The sequence below is a fragment of the Ixodes scapularis genome, unplaced genomic scaffold (genome assembly GCF_016920785.2).
Source record: "Ixodes scapularis isolate PalLabHiFi unplaced genomic scaffold, ASM1692078v2 PGA_scaffold10__122_contigs__length_95168666, whole genome shotgun sequence".
NCBI classification, from domain to species: Eukaryota; Metazoa; Arthropoda; class Arachnida; order Ixodida; family Ixodidae; genus Ixodes; species Ixodes scapularis.
In genome coordinates this window covers 63,862,727-63,882,759 of record NW_024609836.1, presented here as the reverse complement: position 1 = coordinate 63,882,759, position 20,033 = coordinate 63,862,727, and the positions used below count along the sequence as shown (strand labels likewise).

Here is a 20,033-nt window from a genome sequence, read left to right as displayed (position 1 = left end):
GACCTGGTGTTTGCACAGCAGCTCCACAGAACAAACAACACAAACACAAATGTTTCTTTGCCCAAAGCCTTCGTAGCTGCTTGAACTTATTGATCTGAGCTTGCACGTTGCAATGTTAAGGCAAGATGCAGATATAGTTAACGTCTCTCTAAAAAAATTGGGGGCACCTTATGCTTGGATGTCTAGCTTGATCAACTTGGAACGTCCAGCCGAATTGAAACAAGGATCTAGCCGAACTGAAGCATGCAGCCGAATTGAAACTTGTAGCCGAACTGAAGATTTAGCCAAACTGAAGCGTCCAGCCGAATTGAAACTTCTAGCCGAATTGAGGATGTAGCCGAACTGGAACTTCCAGCCGAATTGAAACTTCTAGCCGAATTGAGGCAATAGCCGAATTGAGGCATCAGCCGGATTGGGACGTAACCCGGGTAAAGTTACATGAATGACGAAGATGTTTCATCCTGTTTTTGTCCTTCATGTACTAACTCCTATAACACCTTCAGGAACGTCCTCGACGGATCGACGCTCCCCAATTATCCCCGTCTCCCTTGCCCCCGTCTTTCCTCTTCCCTTCATGTCGCGCCGCAGTCACTTGTTTGAGAAGTATCTCATCACAACACCCTGCGCAGGCATGGACGAATACAGGAGTATGAAGGGCAACCTTTCAGGGAAATTCGGGTTTAGAGTAAAATCCGCGGGCGAAGTTTTTGACTTAAAGAAAGTTCACTGCCTCATCTGCAAAAAAGCTTTAGCATATAGCGGAAGTGTAAGCTCGCTTCAATACTATCTCAGAGCTAAGTACCCAAGCATCTCGCTGCAACAAGAATCATCTGCAAAAAAGCAGACGACTATCGACGTTTTCTCTTCGAGGCCGGTTTCTCTGAAGAAAGAAGAAACTATTGCACAAGCCCTTACATCTTGGCTTGTTTCTCTAGCCGGCCTCTCAACATTGTGGAAGATCACGGACTAGCGAAAGTTCTTCAGATTGCCTTGGATTCTCCGTCTTACCAGCCGCCGTCCCGTCGCGCAGTGAGTGCCAAGGTGGATGCCCTGTATACCTCGAGACGGGAGCGTCTTCAAGCAGAACTCTCGGCAGCCAGCTTCATCAGCTTAACAGCGGACTTCTGGACCTCCATCGCCAATGACGCCTACCTCGGGATAACGGCGCATTGGATCGACGACGACTGGATGCTTCGATCGGCAACATTGCAGGTGAGAAACGTACCTGAGCGCCATACAGCGGAACAATGTGCCAGTGAGGTATTGGAGATTGCTACAGATTGGGGAATCGTTGAAAAGGTAAAAGCTGTCTGTGCCGATAACGCCCGCAACATCTGTCTTGGGGTGGAGAGAGCAAACTTTCAGAGTCTGAAGTGCGCAGCTCACACGCTTCAGCTGTGCGTCCACAAGGCGCTCAGCGTGACGGGTGTGGAGCGACTGCTAGTCGCCTGTCGTCGTACTGTGGGTCACTTTAAGCACAGTTCGAACAACCAGGCCGTCCTTTCAAAACATGCCGCTGAACTCGGAGCACCTAAGAAGAAGCTTCAGCAGGACATCACAACACGGTGGAACAGCACGTACATAATGATAACCAGCCTGCTTGAACTGAAGGAGCCTTTGCGCCGCTCCATGGAGGACAGCAGTACCATTAAATCGTCGATTCCCCACCTCACAGACGTCGATTGGGACATGTTGGAGCAGCTTCGGGAAGTTTTGAGGCCCCTGCTCGACATTACTGAGCTCCTTGGAGGGGACAAGTACGTTACTCGGTCTGTACTTATCCCAGCCTTAAAACTGCTAAAGAATAAAATGAAGACGAATGACTGTGACCCTGCCTTCATCTGCCGCTTCAAGGCCATGCTGGTGGACTCTATCGATGAGAGGCTTCGCGCGTGGCCGCAATACAACGACTATGAACTGGCAACGTGTCTCGATCCTCGTTTCAAGAGCCTCGCATGCATCGAAAAAGATCGCCGCGAACTTGTGTGGGAAAGGCTTTCCCAGCTAACACATGCGTCTTCGGACGATTCTACTGATCTAACGCCCAAGAAAAAAAGAAAATACGTTTTCTCGGAGGAAAATGAAGAACCCACCATCTCCTGCCAAGTGTCGCTTTATCGATCGATGGCCGAGGTGACGGACGATGAACTGGACCCACTACAGTGGTGGCGAGCTCAGGGCTCCCTGTTTCCTCAAATTGTGCCAATTGCGAAGAGTGTGATGTGTGTCCCAGTCACCTCAACGCCCTGCGAGCGTCTGTTCAGCGCAGCAGGGATGATCGTCAACAAACAAAGAAACTCGCTCCTGCCGGAAAATGTCAACAAACTTCTTTGCCTCCGCAGCTGGGGTTGTGATCTGTGAGTGCGTTACATCAACGCTTATTCTCAATACATGCCTTGCACGTACGTCACATTATGACGTCAAACACCGGTGTCTACCATGCTGGTGGTTGACTCAACGGCCCTTCGCAGCGAGAGCAATGGTAAACTGCGCTGCGCTCGGGCTGTAGCAATTACCCCGTATCCCGATGGTCGTCCGATCGTTTCGTCGGCATGCACCGCGAGACAGAGTAGCCGTCAAGTTAGAGAAAGTACGAGCGGCAGGAAAAGGATGCGGCCGCGGATTATCGAGTTTGCAGGACGCATTTCATAGCGGCGAACGACGGCACTTTTCTACCGTTGTTTACGTTCGTGCACGCCTTTGCATCGGCTTTTGCTCGTTCGTGGTGTGTATGGCCTTTGACCTTCGTTGCATAACGCCATTTTCACGCTTCGAGCGCACCGGGGCTCCCGCCCGAATCCGGGCGAGTGTCGCGCCGCGAGCCCGGCCCGACGGCGATCGGTCGGCGGCGGCCCACGTGTCCAAGCTCGCCCAGCCGCCGCCGCCGGGTCATCGGTTTGTGCCGTCCGCGAGACGGTAACCTTTGCAAGGAGCGAAAGTATGCAGAGCAGCCGGTTAGGATAACATCATAATATAAGCCCTGAAAGACGATGAGAGTTTCTTGTCCGTTATTTGATTTATCCTTTTCTCGGGGTTAAGGTTATGACGGTAACATTGCGTTGTTTACCAATATTTCGCAAAATCGTAACAATTTTTCTACAAGCGACTCCTAGAGCCACTCGTCAAATAATGAAGCGTGCAGTTAAGCTGTGTTCTTTTCTTGGCGACACGGCAGCCCTTCGCGTCAAAACTTCGTCGGCGGCATTTCGAAACTTTTTGCTCGTAGGGCAATCGCACAAATGCCGAAAAATTCCGCACGTACAGGATAAACGTCATCATCGTAAGCTCAGCACGTTTTTCTAAGTTCACGGTACCTTTGTTGAAAATGTGGTGTATTTTAGCGCATGTCTGGACCGATAGCGGCATCCTACGCCTTGGTAAGCGCATCCGCGCGGTGTGAAGTCAACCACCAGTATGGTGCGGGGTCCCGTCCTTCCCTAGATGTTCCCTAGCGCGACGTCACTTGCAAGGCATGTATTAAGTTTGTATATATGCGCCGTTTATCATACAATAAAACAAATTGTAGGGACAAAATGTCTACTTTTGCTTTTTACTAAAGTCAACCGATTAATCGATTAATTAATCGATTAAAGGGTAGCGATTAATCGGGTTAAAATTTTTAATCGACGCCCAGCCCTAGTGCAAATTACGATGCGTGGAACTTAAACATTTAGGGCAGTTGGACTAAACTTACAGCGATCGCGTTGATTAATAAAAACGCATTTTTGATGTTTAAGAGACCCTTTCCGGAATTCAATCTGGCCACTTTGATCGCTATCATCATCATCTGAAAACGGGCCTTCTGTTTACAGATGAAGGAAGAAGTTGAAGATGCCCCTAAGCAGATGATTCGATGCCTTTACATTCTCTACGTTAGCGCATTCTCTACGTTAGCGTGAAGTGAAGCAGGAATTGGACGCAAGAGCTGCGTAAGCGTTCATTCCACACTCGGTCCCAGTCAATCTCTTAGTAGCACTCACTCGGCTTCAAAGTACCTTGATGTAAAAGACTCTATCAAGGCGTCTAAATGGGTTGGCGCACCGTTCCGACTGGCTGCACTTGTTTCGCCATCGACACTAAAAGAGATTGAAAAATATTTGTAGTGAAGTGCACATTCTCGTTTACCGTTGACCTTTATGTGACGGTGCCCCATTAAATACTGCAGACCACAGGTTAATTGCAGCCATTAGTATAGTACAAGATAAACTGCCATTTGAGTCACCAGATGGCACTGAATTCAGGAAAGGGTCTATCGAAAAGAGAAAGTAATTTTGATCTCAATAACAGCCCAAAAGGAAAGTTTGCAAAAGGAGCTGGTGGAGCCACCTCAGAAAGCACCGTGTCGTTACTGTCAAAGAAACACTTCGCAACGGTTAATATTCTTCATATCTTCGAGTGCTTTCTCTACGATCAAGAGAGATCGTCTATTATCCGCCATCGATGCTGTTTTCTTTTTGCCATAGCCCAAGACGAAGCCAATCCGCGTAGTATCCAGGTGATTATCCCGACCGTTCCAAAATCGAGTGACGGATCGTTTGCTCGCGATGCCCCGTGGTATTTCCCGCTGAAGTAGGAGACAAGCTACCAGGGTCAGATTCGGAACGTAGCCCGAGTCTCAGCTGAGACGGTATTCTAGCAAGCCGGCCCAGAAACGGCCGAAAGCAACCCCCCCTTTTCCGGCAACGCCTGACACGAGAGCGACGGCTGAGCGCGCGCTCTCGTGAAGCGGCCGCCAACGGCTATCTGTTGGCTTAATTCGGGTGGTCATTTCCCTGCAAAATATTTTGCCATATCTTCGGCAAGGGCGTTCGCCTGGTCAAAGGCTGGCAGGTGCAAGCTGTTCTGCTGGATGAGCATCGTACCGGCGTGCGATCGTGTACTGCGCAATGCACGTTAAAAACCCCGGGCTAGCAGTCGTACTGCACTGGCTAAATTGCTTATCTACAGTGGGTAACAATGTCGCCATGTTCAGGCAGACTAACCTTCTGTGTAAATGTGCTGTGTAAATAACAAACGACAAATTTTACTTTTTGACTATATTTGACTGCGTTAGTGCAACATCTCTCGTGCTGCACGAGAAAGAAAAAAATGTTCCTTCTGTGGTTAAATTTGCGGTGAAGTAGGAAGCAAAAAAGAAGAAAAGAGAATATTTCCCTCAAGTTGGGTTCGTAGTAGAAGAGGGGGAAGAAGAAAATCAGTTGTTAGTCCCACGGTGTGTATGGTCTTTTCTTTATGTGTATGCTTATTCTAGTTCAGCTGGCCGGATCTGAAGAAGTTATTTTAAAATAAAGCATATATATCTCTCTCTCTACCTGAAGTATGAACGAACTAGCTCAACTTAAGCCTGTTACCTTTGCTTGCTTGGCTTTTCGCTCAGCCAAATTGCTTATATGGGGTGCACTCAAATGAAAACACAATCGTGTTAAATCGTGTAAGAGTATTTAGAATATTTATCGATAACGCCGCTGAACTTGCATCGCTCCAAGAACTTCCTTTTTGTGAGCGCCTTCTCTGCTTGAGTTTGTTGGAAACACAGCCACTTCGATCCGAGGCAATCGATGATAGCGTTGGTGCCATCACCAAGTACGGGACTCACAGAGCACTGCTGAACACCAATGTTTTCGTCGCTCCCGACGGTTCCCTCGAAGCCGCCAGCGGCGTAAAAGCGTAGAGCTGCGAGGACTTGTTGTTCGACCGTCAGCATACGGGGCCCTTCGAGACAACGCTGGAGCTTTCCGCGAAGCTGGTCACACAGCCAGCGAGTCACCCCTTTGGTCAACCGGTTTTTCGACCACAAACCTCACATCGCTCGGCTCGAAAGCATCCCGGTGATCTCTAAACACTCGATGCGCTGGCGAACCCCACAGTCGGAGCACGTGGAGCGAAAGCTCGCGCTGTAGAACCCAGGGATCCTGGGTTCGAGCCCTACCCCCTGCCCGTTTCGATCTGGATGAGCATCGTACCGGCGTGCGGTCGTGTATCACTACTGCGTGATGCACGTTAAAGACCCCAGGCTAGCGGCTGTACCGCACTGGCTAAATTTCTCATCTACAGCTGGGAGACTCGTCGCCCCTGTGAGGCAGACCAAGTTCTAGGCTGTATAAACACACACACAACCCAATTATTATTAGAGATGCATATGTTAGGGTCGCCATGTTTTACGATGCAGATTGATCTTCGGCTTCGCATCGACCAATCAGTTAGCTGCATCGTCAAAGTGCATCGTGACGACATTTTGACGTCACCGCCAACTGCATCATTTTACGAGCATAGCTCGAACTGCATAGGGAAAAACTACATTTCAACTCATGTCACGTGACCCCAGAGATGAGCCGATCAGTGCCTGATGCAGTTATCTACATCATTCAGTTTGCGTTCCAGCATAGATAGACAGAAGAAACAATGTTTGCCGAAAGCTGCGAATAGCGGGTTCGAGTGGCAAGCGAAGCTATCGAGACCGACACCCATTTGTGCTCCGAGACAAGATTGCAAAAAAAACGAAGATAAAGATAATTTATGTTTCAAAGAAAGCCAATATTTTTGGAAGAATATTTCCAGCTTGCGCAAGGTCAGTTTGCTCTGAGACACGGGCTGCATGATACATTACTTTGTTTTACAGCTGTGTAATAACACGTTATTAGAGTGGTGAAAAAAAAGTGTATGCATAGTGATGCAGTTCAACACTCGAATACTCACTTCAATTTCAAGGAAGGTGGACGCAATAAGAAAACTGAGGATTCCAGAAGAGGCAATGACAATAAACAGAATATGAAAATCGACCCTGGTAAGTTTCCATGGGGCCCTTGTAATATGGCGACAGTTCTTTGGAAATCCAAACACTGGTAATAGAAATTTCACGCGTCTGCGGACGGCCCCACACCGAATTATAAATCTTCCTTTCATTTAACTTTATAATTTAAGATCCTCCAAGCTGTGCGGACCGTGGTAATGTTAATAATTCGAAAACTATTCTGAAGCCGCCTGTGTTTACACACATCTCAAGGGGTCAGATTTTATATTGTTGACACATACAGCGTTCCTATTGTACCATAAAATAATCGAGGAAGAAGTTAACAAAGCTCAGGCGCGACCCGGGCAAATAAAAATGCCAGTTGCCGGCGCTTTGTGTTCAAGTGAAGAGGGTCATGTGTTGCACCACTGGCGCGTTTTTGGTCGCCGGTGCCACCGGCAAGGCTCGCCGGCAATAGACCCTTTCCGAAATTCAGTGCCATCTGGTGGTTTGTAAAGCAGTTTAGGTTTTGCCATATCAATGGCGAAAATGAACTTGTATCGGCACCGTCACTTTCGCAAGTCAACGGCACGCGAGGAATTGTTCGGTGTGAGTTCTTTCTCGATCACTTTCAGTTTGTTGGTGACCAAGAACCAGCATTCATAATTAAGCTAGAAGCCACTCAGATGCCTCGAGAAAATTCCATACACCAAAGTGCTGTAAAGCCGATTGTGTGCCGCCCACAAATTGATTGAATCTGAGTTATTAGAAATAAACGCTTACTTGGCTCTTGTGTTCCACTCCATTGTCGCGTCGTACTGACCCCCCGAATGTACAGGCCTCGCAAGATCCGCTTAGGAGCATCTTCAACGTCTTCCTTTATCAGTCACTAGAAGGCTGCCATTGGTATGGCACAGATGCCGTTCCAGAGATGATGATAGTGATCGAAGTGGCCAGACTGAATTTCGGAAAGGGTCTATTCACCGTGCACCGAATTCGCAATATGAGCCGTTTTGCTCAGCCAGTGAGAGAATAGGCATTTCTTTAGCGTTTTTTTGTTTTTGTTTTTTGCGAATACAGACGTCACCGGCTCCACTCCATAGTATAGTTAGTGCTTTCCCATTAAGACTGTCTACAGACGAGTGATTTCTCTACACACCCCCTAGGGGATGTACACCCCTCCCCCCCCTAATTTCAATTTCTGGGAAAACCCCTGGTACATACGTGTTTGAATCATTCATATGTCTGAAGAGAACATTTTTCAGACATTTTTTGGGCGTGTACGCAGTGATTTCTGTTATTGTGTCTGAAGCGAACACAGTTTTTTGTATAATGCATGAGCAGTGCACTTGCGGATTCAGGGCAGACGCGTACAGACGATGACGCCACTGACACATTGCACGTTTTTCTTTTATAAAACGTCACATCATGAAAAGCGGCGTTAATAAAAACAAATGGCGTCTAGGACTTCTTAGAAACATCCGGACGCGTAGGAATAGTTCTGAGACGCTTAAAGTTTTCTCTGGCAGGCACTTGCCACATGTCCTCAAGTTCTGTCTCGCGAATGGTGTTGGTGGCCATTACCCTCCTTGTTTCGGGTAAAGCAAGAAAAGCTAAACCGATCAAAGTGAACATCACCGCGCTTACCGCCATGGCAAGAGCTCGATTAATTGGCGGGTTGGGCCCCGTGATCAAGAGCACTAGCACGCTTCCGCTCCTAGCGAACATGGTGCCTAAGGAAAAGCTCGTGGCTCGAAGCACAGTGGGGAATATCTCCAACAAATACACAAATATCGTCATTGAAATCATTTCCAGAACAATTACCTTAATGATAATTGTGACAATGGGCAGGATGCTGTCGTCCTTTTGCCAATCCAGCCAAGTCTGAAAGCCTAGCACGACCGACATGTGTAACATGGCGACGCAAATCATCTTGCGCCGGCTCAGGTAGTGCACGATATACAAGAAAGCTATCGAACCAAGTAGCCGCGCAACTATTAGGGTTATGTGCACTGTCCGGTTTTCTATCAAGGTTTTGTTAAGATTGGTGTCGTAGAGGTGAAGGAGCGTCATGAATGCACTCGAAAAAAGGGTGACGGATCGGAAACGCAGAGAACTGTTCAGGACAAGGTCTAAGGGGCTCGCTTGTTGAACGTTCGTTTGCGTGTTGCCCCTCCGCAACATCACGTACTTGATGTGATTCATCTTGGCCTTCACGTCGTCTAGGGGGTAGCGGTTTACCTTTGCAGCCGAGAGCACTGCGCGCTCGGTACCTTGGATGTCGCCCAAGGCCAGCAGCCAACAAGGAGACTCTTCAATGGCGTAGGAAGCGAACAGGAGGATGCTTGTCGCCACCATAAGTATCGCTTGAGCCAGCCTCCAGTGTCCACCTACCGCCAGTAAGAGGAATTGGAACAGTGTCAGCCCCGCGGATGTGCACGAGGAGGCAAAGGAGCAGAAGACGACGCGATGCGTTGTCTCCGTCACCTCGAACAGCATAACTGCCGCCATGTTCAAAACCGTCAAAGATGTCACCGATGTCAGAAAGCGCAAGATGATAAACGTGAGCACCGTGTTGGAGACGATTATGGCCGTGCCAGAGGCGACTAGCAGTAACAGCGCGACCACGAAAACTGGTTTGCGGCCAAAGCTGTCCCCAAAGTACCCGATCACGCTCCCGGCGACGGCTCCTCCGAAGTATACGAGCGAATGGAGCAAAAGGAGCCGGTGTCTGTGGCAAACCAGGTTCCACTCGCTGATGATGGACTTCCCCGTGGTCGCCAGAGCGTAGTCCCACTCGTCGCAAAAGACCACGGTTCGGTTCTCCGTCGCATTTTTCGCGTCCAGTGGAGGCTCGTAGCGCGTGCATTTGCTGAACGTGCCGTCCGGTTCCACGGGGATACTCTGATTCTTCCAGACGTCGGTCGGCATGTAAGCTAGCTCCGGCGGTGGCCTGCACCAGTGTTCGATGGGCTTTCCGAATACCACGGTAACGAGGCTTTCGCTTACTGCGATGAAGATGGAAATCGCGGTGCACAGCAGTGCCAGTTGTTGGAAAGTGCCATGTCCGAAAATAAGCGCTGCGTCTAATGCGGCAGCTGGGGCGCTGGCGGTGCAGGCTTGGGTCAGAAGAGAAGAGCCCTTCATCTTGAGATGCGTCTGGGCAAAGCGTAGAGTCGAATGAAGAACACGCGATGTTAAGATGCTCGCGACGCTCGTTCCCTGACATGCTTCTGGCGCTCGAGCTCGAGCCAGTATAGACGCTTTGCACGCGCGCCAGATTATATCCGCCATTGTTGACCTCTTGTTTTACCGATATAATGAGCCACTGAAACGGGCGGTTACGAGCCTCCACAAATGATAATGCTGGGAGAAGGACAAGGTAGAATCTATAATGCCAATAACCTGGCCTGCTATGGTAATAATGAAGTGAAGCGAACGGAAGAAGAGGAAACAAAAGCTGGCGGGCTGTTATAACGGCGCCTATTCAGGGCTGCTGCGAAGCGTCTCTATCGTTCTTGCTCAGTGAGGCTACCGTTAGTAAACCAGAATATAAAACGTTATATTTCACTCTACTATTGGCGACGAGATCTTTCGGCTTTCGGATGAAGAAATTTCCTAAGGTAGGAGCAGTAAATTTTATAGCTCGAATATTTTTCACTTTTTCGCCTGTTTCGAGGAGTTATGGCCCACCAAAAGCCAATAGCAGAATATGGAAACTCTTGCGGCACTGGACAAAAGCATCCCTTGGTCACCGGTAGAAAACCACCAACACAAAAGGCCGGAAAAAAAGACATGGCCAGCCACGGCCGCACCGACAGCCAGGATAAAGGCCGGTTCAGACACTTGCGTTTGAGTCCGTTTCACTGCGTTGCGTCGAGAACCGAAAGCGAGTCACCGGCACATCTGTGCTTCGTATGAAGCGTTAAACCCAATTCAAGGGATCATCTGTAATAGAAAAACTGGATGGTTTCTTTGGGAACAGTTATTGGTACAAACTTTGAAGCTTGGGTGCGAGCCGGATGCCCATCCGACCGTATCGATTTTCTCGATAAAACACAATATGGCGAATACTAAAAAAAAAAGGCGTGATGTCCATCACGCTAATGCTGACGCTAACACATACTTCGTGGGATCACGAAAAGCTTCCGTGAGCTTGGGGGATCGGTGGCCGAGTGGGCTGAGCCATTGGCTGAGCGCACACCCAGCTCGACGCGCGTGGAGCGAAAGCTCGCGCTGCAGAACCCAGGGATCCTGGGTTCGAGCCCCACCCCTGCCCGTTTCGATCTGGATGAGCATCGTACCGGCGTGCGGTCGTGTATCACTACTGCGTGAGCACGTTAAAAACCCCAGGCTAGCGGTTGTACTGCACTGGCTAAATTGCTCATCTACAGTGGGTAACAATGTCGCCATGTTCTGGCAGACTAAACTCCTGCTATATAAACAACTAACGACCAATTTGTTTGTTTGTTTTCCGTGAGCTTGTTCCGCTTTGGAGCTGGTAGTACAAGATTCCCTGGCGCACTTCGAAATTGTGCACTTGAGATTTTTCCGACGAACAGGTCTTGCTTTCACAACGCACAATTATCATAAAGGTTATAGAGACGACCGACCAGGTTGATGTCCGAAATCCAACTGGGCTTTTTATTCTAATCCCCTCGCGCTTCAACCTTCCCTTCTTTTTCTAGAGATCTCATTGTGGCGCGTGGCCACAGGATTCCCCCCCCCCCCCCCCCCCCCCCCCCCCCCCAGGAATCAAGGCTAGTAGGCTTGTATTTTGATGAAGGCAGGACAGTTCTGGCGAAGGTGGCGCGAGGGAGGTGCGCATGGTGTTTAGTGGGAATCCAAGTCGTGGGCTATGAATGATGGAGTCCCAAAGTTGCGAGCTGAACAACGGTTATCTATTGGCTAATTCGGGTAGTCATTTCCCGGCAAAATACTTTGCCATATCTTCGGCAAGGGCGTTTGCGTGGTCAAAGGCTGGAGGGTGCAAGCTGTTCGGGTGGTGCTTCTCAGGCGTGTGTGGCAAATTAACAGCACAATTTTTGCCCGAGCTTCAAGAGGTCGGGCAGCTTGTCTCCAAGACTGTAACCGGTACCGTCACATCCGATTGGGAAAAGGGAACCAAACGAAACAATAGGGAGTTTTCGTAGATCGTTCTGGCGTCTCCGCTACACCTCCGCTACGTTATCCGCTACGCTTCCGCAACTACTGCGCATGTGCCAATCTAGCGCAGACCTTGCGGAGTTGCAGACGTGGTTGCGGAGGCGCCTTACGATATAGCGGATCTCGACATACGCTGGCCGTTCGATTGTGTGTCTTTTTATCTATCTTATTTTATTTGTACATATATACGTATATCAATAAAAAACACAACGACGACGACGTTGAGAGGATGACACACCGGGCGACGGCGGTGTCTCAAGGCTCTGTTATACTCCGACGTAACGCGCGCGCAAGCGAACGCTGGCCGAAGTCGGCTACGTCACGTCAGTCACGCCGCGCGCGTCAAAAATTCGACCTCTCTATACTCCGGCGGCCCTGGCGACTCCCGCGGCGCGCGTCGGTGGGTCGTCAGCGCGGCGCATGCGCAGAATATGGCTACGAGGGCGCGCTTCCTGCGAGAGTGCGCCATTTCCGGTTCTTCTTCGTTTCGAATAGCAGACGAGAATTCTCGCGCTTCTTGAGCGCCAAGTTTGAGCGATGGCGTGGACGTACCTTGCCCGACGAAAACTCGCGCTTGCACTGTTGGTGCACCGCCTGCGATGCAAGCGTAGGTGGTAAATGTTTATACGCTACATCTTTGACAAGCGCACGGTCTACGGTACTCAAGCTTCCTCGTGTCGTAGAAACACAGGTGAGGACGAATTCCCTCGATCAGCTTCTCGACCCCCGACCGAGTCCGATTCTTCGAACATGGCGCCACACGAAGTGCTCCCGTCGTCTGCTATTGCTCGTATTCGCCGCGCTTCCCGCGCGAGGACTGCCGAGAGCCAGCGCGTGATGCATCCTGGTCCGGCGTCGCTGGCGCGGCCGGCGCGGAATACGGCATGCTCCATTTTGGCGTCGAGGTGGTCAGGCTGCGTCGAACGCCGCCGGTCGCGTCGGTTACGCCACGACGCCGGAGTATAGAGTGTCGGGTTTTCGCCGACGTGACGTCGCTGTGACGCGCTCGCGCGCGCGCACGCGTTACGTCGGAGTATAACCGAGCCTTTAGTCTCGGCCCTGGTGCCTCGGAAGCGGAAGCTTGTACTTCGACTGGGCTACCTCCTTGGAGTCTGATGCTTCGACCGCAGTGGGCCCCTGTGAGCAACACCGCCATAATGTTCTGGAGGCTCCCTCATGCACCGATTGAACGGTGTGCCAGATCCCCCAGCTCGCTTCTCACCCGCCCAACCCGCCTCCACGAAATTCGGACTTCTGCGAATCGGACTGCCATCGTCCTCAATACTAACAATCCATGTCGTCGTCACTGTGCATGTATATATTCATGAGATTATCGTGTTTACTAGACGCGGCACCACGAGCCCCCATGGTACGAGCTGGTGCCTTTCCGCGGTGCCGCGGCTCTCCAGTGCCAAATAAATAAAGTCTAAAGACCAAAGACAAAATTCTTTGCTGATCAACAGTCAATAGCGCCTTTAAATAAAAAAACATTAGTGTTTTCTTGTTTATAGAATACAAATTCCAAAACTACACCATACCAGTGGCGCACATCAGCGAAATAACATAACACCGCTTTGGCGGTTCTGAAAACATCAAGTACACATCCTCCATTTCCCTCTAACTTAAACTGAACAATAAATGTTGGTCCTCAAAAACGCTGAGCCGCTGCATCTTCGGAAATTGGCGGAGAACGCGTCCACGACTATAAAAGAGCGCGAGATGACGAGGAGGGGATTGGCTTGGCCGAACTGAATCTGGCTTTAAAGCAAAGCGCGATTACCACAAGCTGGCAAGATGTGCTACGAAGAATTTATCCAGAAAAAAGATCAACATTCATAATCGTAAATTAACCATGTGTTCTGTTCGAAATCAGGCACTCTGATAAAACAAATCCGTGGTTGCAGTAATAGTACCCGTTTAATGTTTTATATAGTGTTTTCTAATGACCGCTAGCGGCGCTGTCGTAATCGCAGTGCTAGAGTTCCTCCCTATGGGAACCAGAGTTGCGCGTTCATCCCCGTAGCCCCGTCTTTGCTGCACGGCATGTTGATCCTGCTCCTCACGTGACTGAATTAGGCGAATGGCGACGCCGCGCGTTCGAGGCGCGCGGCGCGGTCAAAAGCAGGGGAACGTACTGTCGGGGCGCGTGCAACGTTTACTTTCCTGCACGGCATTTGAACCGGATCCTCACGTGATCGGATCTCTTCGAATAGCGGCGCGGCGGCACGTGGAAAAACAGACGCGCAACTCTGACTCCCGTAGGGAGCCTATACAGGAACTCTACACGACTAGATTGGCTTGTCTTTACTTGGCTAGATGTAGCTTGCAGCTGCATTTCTGTAATTTCTGAAACTTATAAAACTTAATTGATATTTTTTTTTAATTGTAATTAATGTGAGCACTATTATTTTTTCTTCAGTGAAACATCTTTCTTTTAATTTGTTATTTTTCATTTTGGAAAGTGCAAATCGTTTCCACTAGGGAGCGCCCCAGCGTCTCAAGCGACCGTATCCGATGTATCGCCTTCAAAATGGTCTACGCGCACTCCTGTTCTCTGTATCGGTATCGCATGGTTATCGTATCGTGATAGGGTACCGTTAAAAGAACGATCTACTAAAACTCTCTGATCTGCCTTTCCTTTAACTTTATAATTTAAGATCCTCCAAGCTGTGCGAACCGCGTTAATATTAATAATTTGAAAACTATTGTAAAGCCGCTTGTGTTTACACAGATCTCAAGGAGTCAGATTTTATATTGTTGACACATGCAGCGTTCTTATTGTAACAGAGTGTAACCGAGGAAGAAGTTAACAAAGCTCACGCGCGACCCAGGTAAATAAAAACGCCATTTGCCGGCACTTTGTGTTTAGGTGGAGAAGGTCACATGGTGCACCGCTGCGCGTTTTTGGTCACCGGTACCACCATGAAGGGCTCGCCGGCAATTCACTACCGAACTCGAAATATTAGCCGTTTCGCTGAGCCAGTGGGAAAATAAGCATATCTTAAGCGTTTTTTCTTTTTTTTTGTTTGTTGTGGTTACAGACGCCGTTAGCTCCGCTCCATGGTATAGTTAATGCTGTCCCATTAAAACTGTCTGCCGACCAATGATATCCCTACACACCCCCTCGGGGGTGTACATCGCCCCCCCCCCCCCCCCCCCCCCCACACACACACACACACACGCACACTTGTTTTTCTGGAGGCCTCTTAATAGACCGATCTCACCAGCCAGTTCGGCTACGCCACCGCTGCCGCAATGCAGTGAGGGAACCTAAAGGCCCGTTCACACTCTTGCGACAACTTAAACCTAAGTTCCTTAAAACTTCTTAAACCAGAAAACACACTGGCGCCATCTATTGGGAAGAAGTGTAAACTCGGCGGTCCGGCATATTTTGTTTATTTCTCGCGCATTATCCTTTCTTTCTTGGCTCGAAAAACTTTTGTCAATGTTATAAACGAGCCTTTCTATGGGTATTACGCACATTTGACCTCGGAAATCCCGCAAAACTTTCGCTCTTGTGAAATGCAGTTCCAGGGTCACCGTATAGATGGCGCCACAATGCCAGTGTGTTCCCTCATTCTAAAAACATTTAAGAAGTTTAAGAGATCTCGTCTCTCTCAGTCGGACTCGGTCGCAAGAGTGTGAACGGGCCTTTAGTCTTTCTGCACGTGCGACAACCCCGCCGGAGCTCCGCGCGTGTGGAGCACGAGACGACACGAGCCCTCGTATGCATGGCCGTCTGCCTCCTGTAAACTAAAGGTATGGCGGCTCCACGCATGCGCCGAACGCCTAGTGAGATTGGTCTATTTCACTGATCTCCACTAGAGGGGGCTGGATAGAGCATTGAGCAAACAGGTATGAAGCCACCGGAAGTAAGCGGCTTGTCCCGGAAGTGAGCACTTGGCAGGCTTTGCAACCTTTCCCAGTGTTGGTTCGAATAAAGTCACTGGATAAAGGTTCGAAAGGCGTCGACGGCGCTGGATTTTCGCTTCTCACCTCAAGAGAGCCTGCTTGTGTAGTACGAGCGCATGCACACCCGAGAAGTATCATGGGAAGCCATTCATTGTAAACACAATTTTGAGATTCTAGTTGATCAAGTGTGCCTATGTCCCAAGTTCAAATGCCTCATTTTCGTGATTTAATTCGGAGCATGATTATTAAAACCCACTCAAAGACCAAAGACCCCAAAAACCAAAAACCAAACCCCCCCCCCCCCCCCCCAAAAAAAAAAAAAAATTAGGCAACCCTACCGAAAAATCCGGTATAAATTTTCGCTATCCGGATTATGGAACTGGAAATCTATCCGGATTCTATCTGGATTCTATCTGGAATTTGGGTTTTCAGAAATGATACCTTTGTCTACAATCTGGATTTCGGGTTTCCAGAAACAAATTTCCGGTTCCATAATCCGGATGGTGAGAAGTTATACCGGATTTTTCGGTAGGGAATGTTTTAATTTCTGGGAAAACCCCCGCTACAGACGTGTTCGAAGCATTCATATGTACGAAGAAAGCATCTTTCAAACATTTCTGAGGCGTGTACGCATGGATTTCGTTCATTGTGTCTGAAGCGAACACAGTTTTTTAATGATGCATGAGCAGTGCACTTGCGGATTCAGGGAGACGCGTATAGGAGATGACGCCACTAACACATTGCATGTTTTTCTTTTTGAAACGTCCCATCGTGTAAAGCAGCGTTAATAAAACAAATTGCGTCTAGGATTTTTTAGAAACATTTGAATGCGAAGAAATAGATTTGAGGCGCGTAAAGTCTTCACTGGGAGGCACCTGCCACATGTCCTCAAGTTCTGTCTCGCGAATGGTGTTGGTGGCCATGACCCTCGTCGTTTCGGGTAAAGCAAGGAAAGCTAAACCGATCAGAGAAAATATCAACGCGCTTACCGCCATGGCGAGAGCTCGATTAATCGGCGGGTTGGGCCCCCTGATCAAGAGCAATAGCACGACTCCGCTTCTACCGAACATGGAGCTTAAAGAAAAGCTCGTGGCTCGTAGCACGGTGGGGAATGTCTCCAACAAATAAACGTACAGCGCCACTGAAATCATGTCCAGAACAATTCCCTTAATGATAATAGTGACAATTGGCTGGATGCTGTCGTCCTTTTGCCAAACCAGCCAAGCCTGAAAGGCTAGCACGACCGACATGTGTAACATTGTGACGGAAAGTACCTGGCGCCGGCTCATGTAGTGTAGGACGTACAAGAAAGCTGTCGAAACGGGTAGCCGCGCAACAATTAGGGTTATATGCCCCGTCCGGTTTTCTACCAAGGTCTTGTCAAAATAGGTGTCGTAGTAGTGAAGAATCGTGATGAGCGTACACGAAAAAAGGATGACGGATCGGAAACGCAGAGAGCTGTTCAGCGCAAGGTCAAGGGGGCTCGATTGATGAACGTTCGTTTGCGTGTTGCCCCTCCGCAACGTCTCGTACTTGATCTTATTCATCTTGACCTTCACCTCGTCCGGGGGATAGCCATTGACCCTGGCCGCTGATATCACGGCGCGCTCGGTGCCTTCGACGTCGCCCAAGCCCAGCAGCCAACAAGGAGACTCTTCAATGGCGTAGGAAGCGAACAGGAGGAAGCATGTCGGCACCATAAGTATCGCCTGAGCCACCCTCCAGTGTCCACCTACCGCCAGTAAGAGGAAATGGAACAGTGGCAGCGCCGCACATGTGCATGAGATGGCAAAGGCGCAGAAGACGACGCGATGCGTTGTCTTCGTCACCTCAAACAGCAGAACGGACGCCAAGCTCATAACCGTCAAAGATACCGTCGATGTCAGAAAGCGCAAGATGATAAATGTGAGAACCGTGTTGGAGAAGATTGTGGCCGTGCCGGAGGCGACTTGAAGTAAGAGCGCGACCATGAAGACAGGTTTGCGGCCAAGGCTGTCCCCGAAGCACCCGACCACGCTCCCGGCGATGGCTCCTCCGTAGTATACGAGCGAATGGAGCAAAAGGAGCCAGTGTCTGTGGCAAACAAGGTTCCACTCGCTGACGATGGACTTCCCCGAGGTCGCCAGGTCGTAGTCCCACTCGTCGCAGAAGACCACGGTCCGGTTCTCCGTGGCATTTCCCGCGTCCAGTAGAGGCTCGTAGCGGGTGCATTTGCTGAACGTACCGTCCGGTTCCACGGGGATACTCTGGTTCTTCCAGTGGTCGGTCTGCATGAAAGCAAGCTCCGGTGGTGGTCTGCACCAGTGTTCCACGGGCCGTGCGAATACCACAGCGGCGAGACCGTTGCTTACTGAGATGAAGATGGAAAGCGTGGCGCACAGCAGTGCCAGCCGTTGGAAAGTGCCGTGTCCGAAAACAAGCGCTGTGTCCAATGGGGCAGTTGGGGCGCAGCCGGTGCGGTCTCGGGTCGGAAGAGAAGAAGCCTTCATGTTGCGATGCGTCTGGGCAAAGCGTAGAGTCGAATGAAGAACACGCGATCTGAAAGGGCTCGCGACGCTCGCTCCCTGGCATGCTTCTGGCGCTCGAGCTCTGCTTCAGAGCCAGTTAGAGCCACTTCAGAGCACTAGAGCCGGTATAGACGCCTTGCACACGCGCCAGATTATATGCGACACTGCTGACGTCTTGTTTTACCGAGATTGTGAGCCACTGAAACGGGCGTTGATGAGCCTCCACAAATACTAGTGCTGGGAAGAAGGGCGCAGTATGATCTGTAATGGCAATAACCTTGCCTGTTATAGTAGTGATGAAGTGAAGCAGAAGGTATAAGAGGAAACAAAAGCTGAACGTCGCGTATGGCGGCGCCCTTGCAGACATGTTGCGAAGCGTCTATATCGTGCGTGCTTAGTGACGCGACCGGCAGTGAATCTTTCTATTGGTACAATAAAGTAGAATATAAAATATTCTAGTTCACTCAATTGCGAGCATGGCTTCTCACTGGTTCCCCATGCGTGGAAGCATGTGCAGCATGTGCGTGAACGCAGCTTTGGCAAGTTTGAAATTGTACGCACTTGCCCGCACGAGCAGCGAAATGGCGGAGGTAAGATGCAGTTGTCTATCAGCGACGAGAATCAGCGTTGCCAGATGGTCCCACAAAAAACCGCCAAACGACTGGGAGGTATAGGAGGTATAGCCCGAATATAGCCAGAGCCGTAAAAAAAATATAGCCCAAATAGCCAAAACTAAAAACAATGTTTTTAGTTTTTCAATTTTTTCAACAATTATTTTTCACACTCATAGATACACGTTACAATCTTTGTTTCAACCCTCAGATGCACCACCATTTGAATACATTATGTTACTTGTGAATGTCTCAAAAAAAGCTTCGGAATGATGAAAATTTGCTCAAAACTGTCTCTTCCTTCGTAAATTTTCAGAAGTACAAAACACACAAAGACAACTTTATTGTGAAGCCCAGGGGATATGATCATACAGTAAAAGAACGAAATACAGAAGGAGAGCAGTCAGAACATTATATGTTTCAAACCAGAACCCCCATATATCAGGTCCTTACCAATATCCCGCCCGTCTCTTTCTCTTTGTGAAGAATATTAGTGTCACCCCTTCATGTTCACGCTATTTCTGATTTTGTTGTCCTTTCTTAGGGTGGCCAGCGACTGGAAGGTAGTCAATATTTTAGCGGTGAAACTGCCGACCTCTCATTTTCGCAAACCTGGGTGTCTAAGGATTCTCACTATGGGCACCAAAGCAGCATTTGGAGAGTTCAGTCTACGTCCGGGCGAAGCCATATGCGTCCGGGTTGAAGGCGCGCTACCGGGCCCGTGGTAATAGTGCAATCTGTTTGGTTTGCTCCACTGCGCTGTAGGGAGACCGCTCGAACTCTGCAAGCATTGCTTTACTGCGCATTGTGAAAGCACAGAAGTTTGTAGAAGTTTAAAGTCTTTCTCCTTCCTCTTTCTCCTCTCAACTAGCCAAAAGAGAAACATTTTTTTTTTTTCGAAATCGATCAAAAGTTTGAAAATTGGCAAGCCGAACCTCAAAGTTCGGCGTCGAACCTGAGGTTCGAGAAAAGGTCGCCGTATTTTTAGAAATAGCCCAAAATAGCCACATAGCCAACTACGAAATCTTGATGCCAACTAGAAAAAAATGTAGCTCAATTTGGCTATATATAGCCCAATCTGGCAACACTGACGATAATCTCGTCGCT

At 49.3% G+C, this 20,033-nt stretch overlaps 3 protein-coding genes across 3 annotated transcripts; 1 reads left to right on the top strand and 2 right to left on the bottom strand.

Annotated features, from left to right (window-relative positions):
* The first annotated feature begins 1,459 nt into the window (after positions 1–1,459).
* LOC115309384 (zinc finger BED domain-containing protein 4-like) lies at positions 1,460–2,361 on the top strand. The gene has a single exon (XM_029967640.2). It carries the CDS (start codon positions 1,585–1,587, stop codon positions 2,359–2,361), a length of 777 nt encoding a protein of 258 aa, XP_029823500.2. The 5' UTR covers positions 1,460–1,584.
* A 5,830-nt stretch (positions 2,362–8,191) lies between these two features.
* LOC120851093 (solute carrier family 22 member 7-like) lies at positions 8,192–9,877 on the bottom strand. Its single transcript, XM_040223645.1, has one exon. It carries the CDS (start codon positions 9,875–9,877, stop codon positions 8,192–8,194), a length of 1,686 nt encoding a protein of 561 aa, XP_040079579.1.
* A 6,734-nt stretch (positions 9,878–16,611) lies between these two features.
* Positions 16,612–18,297, bottom strand: LOC120851092 (solute carrier family 22 member 6-B-like). The gene has a single exon (XM_040223644.1). The coding sequence runs from the start codon at positions 18,295–18,297 to the stop codon at positions 16,612–16,614; it is 1,686 nt and encodes a 561-aa protein (XP_040079578.1).
* Between the last annotated feature and the right edge of the window lie 1,736 nt (positions 18,298–20,033).